Source organism: Haliotis rufescens, unplaced genomic scaffold (assembly GCF_023055435.1).
Source record: "Haliotis rufescens isolate VD_foot unplaced genomic scaffold, xgHalRufe1.0.p SCAF_4, whole genome shotgun sequence".
Lineage (NCBI taxonomy): Eukaryota > Metazoa > Mollusca > Gastropoda > Lepetellida > Haliotidae > Haliotis > Haliotis rufescens.
In genome coordinates this window covers 59196823-59211434 of record NW_025964112.1, presented here as the reverse complement: position 1 = coordinate 59211434, position 14612 = coordinate 59196823, and the positions used below count along the sequence as shown (strand labels likewise).

The window sequence follows — 14612 nt, the reverse complement described above, 5'->3', positions numbered from 1 at the left end:
CATGGCGGGGGCAAGTCAGGCAATCGGCAATGCACAGAACACGAACACTCCATTTTAGCCAACACTTAACACAAATTGATAATATGAAAACTTCATAATAATGTTTTTCGCCTGACACCTTCATCAAGTACGACAAGCCAGACTAAAGGTTGGTTGGTTGGTTGGGTTTTTTTACGCCGCAATATTCCAGCTATATGACGGCGGTCTGTAAATAATCGAGTCTGGACCAGACAATCCAGTGATCAATATCATGAGCATCGATCCACGCAATTGGGATCGATGACCTGCATCAACCAAGTCAGCGAGCCTGACCACCCGATCCCGTTAGTCGCCTTTTACGACAAGCATAGTCGCCTTTTACGGCAAGCATGGGTTGCTGAAGACCTATTCTACCCCGGATCTCCATACTAAAGGCCACACAATTGGCCATTAACTTTATAAGGACCCTGTCTGTCAAGGTGAAGAGATGGGAACTAAGGATAATGAAAACAACAATAATCAGTCTTCGAAAATATTTTAAAGACTTAATATATCCCAGGGATAACAAACAATACTCAGCATCAACTCGACGTCGTGACTTCACCCGACAGAGGAGCCAAGGCCATGGCATACTGCAATAACATCCCTGGTACTGTCAGGATTACGATGGAATTAGAATTCGCTACAAATTTGACATCGAAATCTCTTAGACTTAACAGCGGACACAGTGATCTCCCTTGTGCCATTATCCACTGACAATCAAGCAAGGAATGCAATGTCGATAGACCATGTACGTATAAGAATTTATGGATAAACAACTTCTTTATTACAATTAAGAGCGACGTTTCGGTGTAGGTTCTAACACCGTTATCAAGCAAGTGATATACAGAGAAGTCATGTACGTATACATGGTGCTTTCCTGATTTGCTAGTATTTACCCAGTACCATGTTTCAAATGTTCTTCAATAGTATAATGCAAACATTGCTAATGCAACGTAAATATAAAACGACAACGTCAGAGAATAATTATCTCGATTATCTGTCGAAACAGATTCTATTGGGCGTAAAAGGCAAAATAGCGATGACAATTATAAATGGATAACTGAAAATCAGTGATGACATCAGGTGTTTGGGAAAAGGGAAGCAACTCTTGCCCTACCGGAAGCACCCGCTATTCACACAATTTGCGTAAGTGTTTGTTGGTTGCCTTGCGTCATTCATATGAGATCTTATTCACATACTCAACCTCATTCCCCCTTTAGTCATTATGTTTGGAAAGACCATAAATGAACAGAACTGGCCGAGGTGTCCCAACCCGTAAACGAAAAGTTTGAATGGACGGTGATTTACCCCATGATTGCACCAACGGAATAGGCTCCCGTGGGGGTTTGCGTGTCGTGGACGTCTTGGCTGGGTCTTTCGTTGATGACGGGTCTGTTACATATGTCCTGAATCCCGTGTTGGGCGTAGCACCAGGTATATGTAGGGGCAGGCTGCAGAGGAAGGGAAGCCTCCGTGTTGAGATCAAAGGGCCACGGTCAATCCTGTACGTTGAAGGTAAAAGGCAACGATTATCGTTGTGTGCTTGCATCTGAAATGTCGAACCTTGTTTTTGAAGTGTTATTTCTGGTAGCTTTGCATCTTCGGGAGTCGGCTGTGCTTGGTTCTGGTTTGGGGACATTTGGATTGAGTCAGCGGTTGCTGTAGGGCTTTCTGGGTTTCTTACACTCTCGTCACTGTTGTGTCTTGATGTCACATCCGGTGATGTTGCGCCAGCGCCATCTGTCTCTTGTTGGAGTATTTCTGAAATGAAAATTGACCAACAATTTAATCCCTTTGTCTGTTAACATGCCCGTGCCCTTTGGTACGGGTAGAGCTTACGAATTTGATTTCTTGTCTCTCGGAAATGAATAGAAAAATGATTTAAGACATATTTGTACACCAGAAATGAGTAATTCTTAACAAGTACCAAATGATCTTAAATATTGTCAAAGAGTACATTTAAATGATAAACTTCAAGGGCAAATATAGCCATGCTCAATAAAGAACTTAAAACATGAACGCTTAAAATGTAAACAAGCGTTACTCATTGCCACACCAAACCACAATATTAAGTCAATACCTGAGCGATATGCCAAAATAATTTATATAGCTATGAAACAGCAAAACACCAGCGCAGTGTGGAAGATATGGTCCAGTTTATTCAGCGGTAATCAAACTAGAAAGCTACAGACAAAATGGTCAAGATGTGTTACCTCCGTTTTCTACAAGTACGGAATCTTTGAAACAACACAATTTTCTTCTCCGAAAAGCCTGTATAAATAATAAAACAATATTATTATAGACAATGTAGTGGTAGTGTTAATAGCACAATGAACAACTCACGTGTAGGGCCGACATTATCAACAGGCGGGAAGTCATCTGTCTGTAAGGACAAAGTTATATATGTAGTGACATTTTATTACACTTGTTCATTATTCTCACGTTGTGCTGACTAACTAACCTAAAGAAGCATTGGTTACATTCGCCAAATCTTTCCTCTATACAGCTCGTAACTTAATTTGAGTTGAATTATGCCAAAGTTGCTTGTTGGCAAACAAAGTGACACCTTATGAGCTTGTTTGATCCAGACATCAACGTTTGAAGCCAAACGACGCCATATTATTACGTCATATTAAAATTCGCAAGGTATTATTAAATAATGTACCCATCAATTGGTTGTCCTATCAATCTCTTTAGAATAAATATACTGATATCGCAATAGTGAGTAAGTGATTGTTTTACTTTTGCATCTAGCAATATTGCAGCCATATTGCGATGAGAATCAAGTTAATGATTATAAACTACATGACGACAAAGGACAGAACAAAGTGAAGCAAATATCATAATATAAATATAAAACAAATCAGGTCAAAATTAAGACGGCAAAATTTAATCGATATCGCAATATCAGTGAACGCAAGCAAAATGATTTTAAGATAGGCAATGTCAGCATCCGTAGTGTGATAGTGTGACTTATACATAGTCATATGGTATTTTTGCATAAAGAAATCAATATTGTAGCATTCACAAACATCGGTGCAATTTATCATGGGTTTAATCTCTGCACTTGTACACAATAGACGTAATTCAAACATAACATATGTATTTTAGTAAATCGGTAAATGTCCAATCGTGTCACTGGATTTTCTGGTCCATCTATCACTTGATTGTCTGGTTTGCTTACAAGGCCGACGCCGCATGGCTGTGGGTTATCAGGCAACAAACACGTATTTTTTATGTAAATTGTGTGAGTGGCGAATGCTAACGCTAGGACAAGACAAGCTTAACCTGATTATTCATGGCGTTGTCGTTGTATATTTGCAATGTGTTTAAGCCTTTCTTGTCACATCAGATGCCATTCCCATATGATACATTGCTTGAAGCGTAGCCCGATAGGATACAGCTAAAGAACATCTTTTATAAGCTCTGTACAGTGATTGAATAATGCTACCAACATGTATGTCTGCTATATGATTTTTACGCCGCTTTTAACAGTATTCCAGTCATATCACGGCGTGTCAGCTTAATGTGGGAGGAAAGCCCGAAGTGATGTAGGTCTCAGACGTTTACCCCTTCGTTGAAACCCACGAGCACGGGTATGGTGCTGACAAGCCTAGAAACATAATCGGGACGAACCGGGATTCGAACCCACAATCATAGGTTTCTGGCGTGCCAAAGGGACGCAACTCTGCACAGCGAATCGCGGCGCCTTAGACGACTTGGCCACCCGTGCCCCCTTTAACAAAATGTAGGGGATAAAGAAATATAAATGTTAACACCAAGAATTAGACCAAGAGAAATGTTGATGACAAACATCCTTTGCAAGAACGTTTATGTCTGAAAGACATAACACCAAAATTCATCCGATTCTTTGCACGTGTCTCACTCAGTAGCGCCATCCACACACGTGCGTAGGATGTCATTCCTAATTTTGACACTTTCAAGGAAGGTCGATTAATCTCTGTGGACCATTATTTGTTTCAATGACATTGATTCTGTTTATCAGACAGGTGTGCTGAAAGCTTACATCAGGCTGCTGGAGTACGAGTTACGGGTCAGGCGATTAGAAATCGTCTTCAAGTAACTCATTTCCATGATCGACGGCCACGTCGAAACTGGGATGGGCGTCACTGGTCATGTGTCATGTTTTCAGATTTATCCCGTTTCACTTTGCACTTCCTTGGTAGGCGTGGTCGTGTCTGACGTCGTCGAAATGAACGTCAAGCCAATGTCAACCTGAGACCTCATTTGAGATTTGGCGGTGGGTCGGTTATGGTGTGGGGTGGCATCACTATGACTGATCGAACCCCACTCCATATTTACAAGAGCCACTGGACAGTACTATCAGGACAACATACTGACGCCATTTGTTGTCCCGTTTGCGTATGGGTCGACTTCAACTTTGGAATTTCCCATCTTTCCCGTATCGTCTTTCAGGTTCGTTGGTGGTCATAACATCTACTGTGATACGTCATTGCCGGTTGTAATGTGTTCCCAGTTTGTTCATTAGTATCATATAACTATTACTAGAAACTAATTTCTCTAACGATTTTAGAAATTTTAAGCTATTTCCGAGTATGTCCCACTTTTATAAGCGTATATAAGGTGAGGTGAAATTGGGTTTAACGTCGCCTCCAAGATTATTGCACTTATATAGCGACGTGCATGCACGTGTGTGTGTGGCTGCTTGTACTAGTCCCGATCCGGACTGATGCCGATTTATAGTGCTAGCTGACTGAGATACCATGCCGCAGTTTAACATGAATACCCCACTCAGACACAGTATACTGACTCCGAGCCGTCCAGTCCTTGTTTTAGCCCCTTAATGCCGAGCGCCAGACAGGGTAACAACAAGTACCATCTTCTTTTGGTATGACGCGGCCGGGGATCGAACCCCGGACCTTTCGCTCTCCGGGCGGACGCTCTACTACTAGACCACGGAGGCGGTCTAAGCGTATATAACATTAATCAAAGCGTCTTAATGGCTAAACACAGTGGAAGCAGTGTTCAAGGACGAACGGGTCCTTTTTTGAGTCAATGTGCCCAGTTCAGTTGAAATAATGTAATCTAAATTCAGTTTGGTCTACGTGTAAACGTCCAAGCAACACCAAAAGCCTCCATTGGTTCTTAATGCCAGAATAGAAGGTATAATAGCAAACAAAGTGGTTTTGGCCTGAATGGTTACTTGTGTATATTCATATAGGGAACTGTTGTGGCAACGTTAACTGTACTGACAACAACTTGAACAACAACCTTATTATTTACAAATGAATACGATATTTAGGCTGAATAGATAGGCGGAGTCCTTGAGTCAGCGAATGTCCTACTTTCACCCGAGTCTGTATTACTGTGACTGTGAAGCATTGAATGTGGACAAGGCCAACCAGCTGGTTGTTACAACTCGTTCTGGTGTTGTTCCTGTGGTAGTCAACATCAAAGCACAAAAGTATGTAACTCAACAGAGTGAGTGAGTGAGTTGGATTTAACGCCGCTTTACGTGGTTTAGTTACATCGCGGCGTGTCAGTTAAGTGTTGGAGGAAAGATAGAGACGTGCAGATCTTAGACGTTTACCACTTAGATGAAACCAACGTGCATGTATGGTGTTGAAAAACCTCGAAACATATCCAGCTGATTCTGGGATTCAAACCCAGGACCATAGGACGCTGGCGCGCTAACATATGGATAGATTGCCATATGCGACTGCCATAACCTTACCCCTTTGTTTATCTACAGATATGGCAATCTGACCCCACGTTCAATCTAACGACAGAAGTAGGGATCATGAGCTTATCTTCATAGAAGAGAGAGATGGTACCTTCGTTTTTCTGAACGTTGTGTAGGGAAGCGCACTTGTTCGCCTGTTTGTAGAGGTCAATTCCCCAACTGAAGTCATGCATCGGGGTAACCATTTGACAGACAGATTCGCATAGGACATCCCTCTGTGGACAAACTGCCTCCCTACAACATGTGTTATCATTTGTTTTAAGTGAGTGAGTGAGTGAATATGGTTTTACGCCTTTGTTAGCAAAATTCCAGCAATATCACGGCGGGGGAACACCAGAAATGGGCTTCACACATTGTACCCATGTCGGGAATCGAAACGGGTCTTCGGCGTGACGAGCGAACGCTTTAACCACTAGGCTACCCGACCGTCTCTTATTTGTTTTGACTTAGTAATGGACAGATAATAATGATAATAATATTAAGAAGAAGAAGAAGAAGAAAACGAAGAAGAAGAAATATATGGATATTTTTACAATCCGCTATGGGTCATGCTTTGTCTCATGCTCAAAGCCCTAATGCCATTATTAATACAGCCAATGGATCAGTGTGCATCGATTTCTTTCTCAGCTCCCTAGGGAGTATACAAACCAAGCTGCCTCTGGGGCGCTTGAAGGTAAACATGACAATCTCAATATCCTATCGGGTACCTCTTCACCGCTTGGTGTACAGACCATACTCACTCACTCACTCACTCACTCACTCATCACTATTTTGCAGTGTGAAGCCCATTTCTGGTGTCTCCCGCCGTGATATTGCTGGAATGTTGCTAAAAGCGGCGTAAAACCATACTCACTCATCACTAATTTGCCGTTATACAGTAGTAGCAGTAACTGTAAATCTGTATAACATCAGTATAAAGCATGGGTATCATATTCTCACTTTTCTCTTCTTCATATGTCTTTATGGCATTTAGCTTTTAAACAACGGTGTTGAATAAACATTTTACCTGGTTGATCACCTTCGCCTCGGAGTACAGTTGCTGTAAGGAACACAAATGACGGGTTATCAGTAATATACATATAAGTTACAGTGGACTAGGTATGAATGATACCCGTGAAGATCCGAGTTAGAATAGGTCTTCAGCAACCCATGCTTGCCCTAAGAGGCGACTAACGGGGTCGGGTGGTCGGGCTCGCTGACTTGGTTCATGCATGTCATCGTAACCCTATTGCGTGGATCGATGCTCATGATGTTAATCACTGGATTGTCTCGTCCAGATTCGATTATTTACAGACCGCCGTCATATAGCTGGAATATTGCTGAGTTCGGCGTTAAACAACAAACAAACAAACAAACAAACAAACAAACTGAAAAGCTGCCTCCAGCTGGACCACGTTGGCTTATGCTGTGTCTCTTGGTCTACCTCTCTCATTCTCTTATTTTCACATTATTCCAAACATGTATTGGAGACAACACAATTAATGCGATTAGTAAAGAATCTAGAAATTGACCACTTACGTCTTTTTTCTAGAAGTGATAGCATGTGGTCCTTCCATGACGGCGAATACAGCTGTACCTGCAGGAACATGTTAATCTCGCGTGGAAACTGTTTCTGGACTGATTTCTCAGACACAAGGGATATAAGGCATTTCTGTTGCCTCTCTATCGCAGTAGTCACCGCAATGTTTATAAGCATGCTGTACAGTTCATCGACACCAGGGATGCTTGCAACTATCACTATCCACTGAGACTTGTGGATCAACTCAGCTGCCCCCTTCATCTGCTGCTGACCAGGACGAACATCCTTGTGACAATCACAGCAGCTGTAGCCAACATCTGTCAACCATTGCCGAACATCTTTCACAGTCCCTGAATCACAATCCCCACTGATGAACACGACATGATAAACATATGGCTTTCTAAGGAACGGTACTTTTCTCCTGTGAAGAGAGATATGTGGTGTAGGTTTCGACAATGGCTTTCGATGAATCTGCACTGTATCGGATCGGCAAATTTCTAAATATCTCTTGTGTGGCATCGTCACATATAAGCAAATACGATGTGGGAGCTCTTGTTAACATTCCTCAAGACTTCGTCTGTTAAATAGGTCTGGTGTCACACCTGGTACTTGACATTTCCGATGACGGTCGTGTTGACATTCTCTGTTATGTATTTTAGCTCTGCAAAAAAGCAGGTAGACGCGCGTACATTTGCAATTCTGTTCATGACGACAGCCACACAAATACCTAAGACGACCTGTATTCGTGTACCAGTATGCAATAGCTGCCCTATGTACTCTTTGTACTTGTTAATACATACACCCCTGCTCTGCCAATAGGTACAGACAGTAAAGCTGTTTCTAGTATACACTTACGTGTTTGTCTATATTGGGATTACTTGTTCTTGTGTTTATTTTTGGTAGAGAGCTCATGTTCATCTTGAACATACCCCATATGAAGGAGAGGTTTTAGTCTGTATTAATGACATATCATAACTTATTAGTTTTCAAGTACATACACCTTTACATAAACAGAGAGGGATAGTTATAGTTGACATTGTGTTGATTTAGATTGTTTGAATCCTTCGTCGCGCAGTTAATAGAAGACCTCAGACTTCTGCAAATGATAATGCCCTGAAAAATAGCGTTACCCTTATAGTGTGTCCACTTTGTGTTCATTTAAGCAGCGCGTTCTCAGTGTGCATTATTTACATACTCCAGATACATTCTGCGAAGGATTTATATCTTCATTCACTGTGAAACGCCTTTGTACTTTATTATAGCTAAAATGGATAGAATTATCATTAAACCGCCCGGATGTTATAATGCCCTCATATTACTTGATGACGGGCCATTATCACGCCCGTTGTTAGGTGACGCCATAGGGTAGGGATAGTGACGTCACGTATAATAGTGACATCATCTGGTTTGTTCTATGACGTTTCCATATTTGTAAAAGTGGGTCAATGACATTCGTGTTGATTGCAGTAAATGTTTCAAAACCGATATTGTTGTTTCTTTTAATTTGCTAACAAATTCCAGATCAAACTCCTTCGTCGGGCAGGTGGTGAACGACCTCGGGCTTCTGCAAATGATAATGCCCTGAAAAATAGCGTTACCCTTATAACAAAACATATTTTTAAAGACAAAAGACACGGTGGATATGACACTTCTAGTTGTTTTTACATATCGTGAGAAGGTGCCTTTGAAGGTAGATTCATTCTCGAAGGGTCCTCACATTGTCACCAATATGACTGAGACGCTATACATGGGTGAACGTGCTGTGGCTATGCCTCTCACACCCGCGTACTGTGGGTAGATCAGTATCAGGCGGGGGGCATGGTTGATTGAACATAGCTAACATTTTGTGATTTGCCGTTCGCTGTTCCTGATAGCTGCATGACCTATTATGTTCGGAACACCGTGTTACATTCAATGTAATGCTAAGATCTTAGGCTATACACTCATGCATCGTTACCGAGAACGAAGGGCAGAGAATACAGTAAGTCATTGTTCTCCCATATTTAATCATTAGTTGGGACACAAAAACACGCATGATAATATTGTATTCATACACTCGTTTATGTAATAATGTGTATGTAATATGGATTGTAGGTATGTACCTTTTTATGTTATATACATTGTAGTATATACGTTTTTTATGTAATATAGATTGTAGGTGTATACGTTTTAATGTAATATAGATTGTGGGTATATACTTTTAAAGTGATATAGATTGGGCATAATGTAAGTGTTTAAATCATGGTACGGACTTTACTGGTCCAGAAGGTGAGGTGAAATGGGGTTTAACGTCGCGTCCAAGATTATTGCACTTATATAGCGACGTGCATGCACGTGTGTGTGTTTGAGTGGCTGCTTGTACTAGTCCGGAATGATGCCGATTTATAGTGCTAGCACACTGAGATGAATACCCCACTCAGACACAGTATACTGACTCCGAGCCGACCAGTCCTTGTTTTAGCCCCTTAATGCCAAGCGCCAGACAGGGTAACAACAAGTATCATCTTTTAACGGCTTTTGGTATGACGCGGCCGGGGATCGAACCCCGGACCTTCCCCTCTCCGGGCGGACGCTCTGCCACTAGACCACGGAGGCGGTCAGTGATCCAGAAACACAACTGTGCCAATGTGTTCGTATGTAGAGCCATTAGCTATCACTAAAATTTGGTGATTGGATATGAGGCGCATTATGAACGTTATTAAATTTCTTTTAAAATCCATATTTTTGGTTATAAGAAATTATTAAGTGTGAGAAATGTATGAAACATCATTAAAATCACTCAGCTTTTATGACGTTTGTCAAGGTGTGTAAATTTACCAGACATTGAAGAATACCCCCACATTCCAAGCGTTATCAACCATTACTAATATGTTCCTTTTCAACGCCAATACCACACACAACTATTCATGTCACAATTAACTATCACTCATATTTTTGTTTTGTTTATTGAAAGTTGTATTTGTCAGTGCTAACTTTGACAACAACATATGTCTGTATTCCTAAGAAACATGATAAAATGGTTCTGGTATATGTAAATATGGAACTAAGGAATACGTCTTGATATGTCACTATGCAAACAGTGATTCATGTTCGTTGACAAACCCGGTCAATCATACCTATTTAATCGCCCCCGTCCCGAGTGTAGGATCAACAGGCTTCTTTACATAGACCGTTAATCCCATGTCAAAGATTTTGACTAAAGTACGACAGACAACGGCCCCATATCATTGAGACTAACATGAATCGTCTAACGTGGTCCTTTGTTGAGGCAACATTTTCATATTCATTCCGCTCATGAATTCCGTTATGGTGAACACATGCATGAAAGATATTGATCAGTTCAAGTTAGAACTCAAGCATTCAGGTGCAGAACATATACACAAGCACCGTCAGCGTAATACCAAGCAACCTTTGTGCCTATTAATAGATAACAACGCCAATATGTAAGATCACCCGCATAAACAAAGACGCTTCACTACAGACACTTGATATTCAGCGACAAGAGCAATACTGCGGCTACATTGTTATGGAAAGACAGTTATGCAGGAGGGGACGGTCCTAGTTGACTGACAACAGCACACGAAAACAGGTGCCCGGGGCTGTTACGGTATGTGTTTTTAACATACAGTCCAGTGTTTTGTAAGTCATAATCAGGAATGATATTCTGTGAATACAAAATGACAGTTATAAGGATATAAGAAATAAGGATATATTGACATGAAAGTTTGTATATGTTTTCAGTTGGACAAACATGTCTGTACACATATTCAAATTGTCACGAGGCTATATATATATGCAGACGACTAATGATACCTCAAGAAAATGTACCGGTAACGTTAAAAGCAAACATAATACTTCTCGTTATAGTAAGCCAACGAAGACGCAACTGAATCAATCCCACACAACGAACATCACATTTCACTGTGGCCTAATCAAGTAAATGTTACACAATTATGTTTGATATATGCCCTTGTTTGACATGCAAGGAAAATAGTGATAGAATAGTGACAGGACTATTTGGAAGTCCATGAATGTTTCTAAATTCCTGCATCTTTTCAAAATCACAAATCACGAATACTAAAATACAAAGGCTTGAATAAATGTTTATTAGGTTTTATCAGTAAAGAAGTACGTGCGTTCCATAACCCCCAAATACAGCTCTGAGGACACGTGTGTTTGTAACCCAATTTAACAGAATAGTAGTTAGGAAACAAACATATTTGTATACAACTCCGCTTAGAAAACGGTGCTGGACATGCCATGTGAATCCCCGTATTTGGATAGATATGCATTACAAGTAAGAGTCGTATATTTGTTTTCAGAACTCGCGATGCAGGGATTGGATTTGGGTGCCGTGCTGCACTTGACAGAGCAAATGACGCCCTTTTTGAAGTTGCTCGATTTTAAGGAAGAGGACATAACTCAGGGCGAATTGAGACCGCACCTTCATGAACTGTCTTCAATACAGACGCCGTCGTCTGAAGCATCGTCGGTTTCCTTGACTTCCTCTTCAAATGCCAGCGGCCCTGAGACGGTGAGGTCCTACCTGGAGCATTCCTGTAACGTAAACTTTGAAGCTATTAACAGTGCCGGAAACACAATCCTACACTGTATCACTTTAGCCCTAACGGAGAAACACAATGACACAACGAACATCGTCTTGCTGGAACTGTTTGACAGAGTGGTCTCATTTTCAGTCTTTTTGAAACCTTTTTTGCATGACTTTCAAAGACACAAACGGGAGTGCATACTTCACTTGACCACTGATATAAAAAATACTAAGGAATTATCTGTTCTTGAGCTGGCTTTCCATCTTGCGGCGTATCCTGTGGTCGAGAGGCTGATGATGATGGAGGAGGTGATGTGCACTGATAAGAAGTACACTTCCGAGGTGTGCACCTTCCTCCGTCAATATGACATCACCAACATAACTCCTCTTACAAATGGTTCCGTGTCGCGCTGCATGACTACCGAGTGTGTGCCCGAGCCTTCCTGCCTTGAAAGGATGTTAACACGTTCGCCTGAATGTGCAGATCGTGTCCTAGACATCCCCCCTGTCAGGGCAATCGAGAAGATGTATAATTCTGTGACCACCAAAATCTATGTCTTCATCACATTGATGCATATAGTGTACATGTCGGTATTCAGCTATGCTAGTTGTGAGGTAATGGCCAGCGACAGAAATGGCACTCGAAGCACAAGCACGTATGATGCGAGACTACTGTTTTACACCACCAGTCTAATTGAACCAACATTGTTTACTTTATATTTTTTGTACGATGCGTATGTATGTTTAACTTGTAAGGCAAGGTGCTGGACCACAATTGATGATGATCCGGATTTAAAGATAGTAGGTGTTTCTTTGATAAGGTCACTGGTATATTTTGTTTATTACATTGTCTTTGTATGCCTAGTTACTGTATTTGTAAGTGAATATGGTCTATATGGCCCAGAGGGATTGAATGACCTGATGTCAGTGACGTTGTTTTACGGTTGGCTGGTAACGTTTGCCTTTGCAAAAGGAATACAAGAAATTCATTTCTTTCTGAGCATAATATTCAAGGATATTCTTTTCGATGTCTTGAAGACCGTTCTAGTATATGTAGTCATTCTCGTTGCTTTTACTCTTGCATTACATTCACAGTTTCTGGTGTCTGGTGACATTGTTAAACTTTACCAAACACCTATCAATACAATGTTCCTACTGTTTAATGTCATGATGGGAATGACGGAAATGTGGGATGGGGACTTGGAGAACCATCTGGAGAAGGCGGGGGCGGCTCCAGTGTTCAGTAAGCTTCTGTACATTGGCTATATAGTTCTTGTTACTATCATGCTGTTGAACCTTCTGATAGCCATGATGAATAAATCCTACTCCCGTTTCGACTTTGAACATCCAGTCGCGTGGAGGGTTGAAGCCATCCAGATGGGAATCAACATTGAGAGATCTTTGCCGTGGTTGTCTAGAATATTGGGTACCCGCCACATTTGCAAAGGTGGCATCTTCGACAAAACGAAGGATGAATGTTCATCGTGGTACATTGAGATACAATATGAAGATGACGAAGATATGGACAGTGATAGTAAACGACCTGACAAGGAAATGACATTGAGACAAATGGGTGAAAAGCTGACCTCAATAGAGAAATCCATTGCAGGTTTGAAACCGGAAACGGAAAGGAAAGACCAATGTACCCAAACCCCGCCTCTCTCAAAAGATAAAGAGATATATTCTCTCAGTCCACGGTTTCGTGTCTCGAATGCTTGGATTTCGGAATCTGGAACAACTAGAACAAACAATTTTGAACTTGTCAGTGATGAGATGATATGTTGAAGAACTCCTCCAGCAATGGTCGATCTCAGCTGCATCAGCTAATTATGATGAGTGAGTGAGTGGGTGAGTGAGTATAGTTTTACGCCGCTTTTATCAATATTCCAGCAATATCACGGAGGGGGACACCAGAAATGGGCTTCACACATTGTACCCATGTCGGGAATCGAACCCGGGTCTTCGGCGTGACGAGCGAACGCTTTAACCACTAGGCTACCCGACCGCCCCCTAATTATGATGACTAAGTATTTGTTATCATAAGTGTGTTTGTTTGTTGTTTAACATCGCATTCGGCAATATTCCAGCTATATGACGGCGGTCTGTAAATAATCGAGTTGGGACCAGACAATCCAGTGATTGACATCATGAGCATCGATCCACGCAATTGGGATCCATGACAGCGAGCCTGACCACCCGATCCCGTTAGTCGCCTCTTACGACAAGCACAGTCGCTACTACTATCTTGTTAATAAGTACATTGTATAATATGTTGCATTAGTTGTCGTTTGTTATGATCCTTTTTGTCTTAAAATATCTGAATGTGGGCATGCAAATATTTAATCCTTTATATTGCTACACAAGATTGGATGTGGATCGGTTGTCCGTTTATGCTGGATACTTTGCTTTAGTTATATTGAGATTGTGATTAGTTTGTTTTCATGGTCAGATCAGAGTCATTCATTCAAACAGGACAATGGTATTGAGCAAATTGATTTTTCTCTTTCATGTGGCATGTGTTTATGTGGTCGAAATGGTATGTTTTTTTACAGTTGTTGAATTCATGGGCGCGTGTGCATGTAAATAAACACATCATACCTTATTTAGCTTTCAATCCTTTTTTTTGTGACTACAAGGTTTCCTTTCTGATTAAAGTCTAAACGTTTTATTAAATGGTTTATCTGCATTAAGTTATTATTACTCGAAGCCTTTTGCCAGGGAAACATATGTTTGTGCATACGAATATAATACTTATATGCACAGATTAAAATGTCTATTCCTTTTCATGTACAAGTCGA

The 14612-nt window shown here is 41.1% G+C and overlaps 2 protein-coding genes across 3 annotated transcripts; one reads left to right on the top strand and one right to left on the bottom strand.

Annotated features, from left to right (window-relative positions):
- Positions 1 to 544: 544 nt before the first annotated feature.
- On the bottom strand, positions 545 to 8270 carry LOC124115703. The gene is made up of 5 exons (XM_046476785.2): positions 7265 to 8270; positions 6753 to 6785; positions 5838 to 5980; positions 2365 to 2404; positions 545 to 1782 (listed from the first exon to the last, which is right to left on the bottom strand). Exons 1-5 carry the CDS (start codon positions 7782 to 7784, stop codon positions 1238 to 1240), a joined length of 1281 nt encoding a protein of 426 aa, XP_046332741.2. The 5' UTR covers positions 7785 to 8270; the 3' UTR covers positions 545 to 1237.
- Positions 8271 to 9077: 807 nt separating this feature from the next.
- LOC124115708 (transient receptor potential cation channel subfamily V member 6-like) lies at positions 9078 to 14402 on the top strand. 2 transcript variants are annotated; one of them, XM_046476810.2, is made up of 2 exons: positions 9078 to 9246; positions 11588 to 14402. In XM_046476810.2, exon 2 carries the CDS (start codon positions 11596 to 11598, stop codon positions 13597 to 13599), a length of 2004 nt encoding a protein of 667 aa, XP_046332766.2. In that variant the 5' UTR covers positions 9078 to 9246; positions 11588 to 11595; the 3' UTR covers positions 13600 to 14402. The 2 variants fall into 2 exon arrangements, with proteins under 2 accessions (XP_046332766.2, XP_046332756.2); XM_046476800.2 differs by lacking the exon at positions 9078 to 9246 and adding an exon at positions 10674 to 10872.
- Positions 14403 to 14612: the final 210 nt, after the last annotated feature.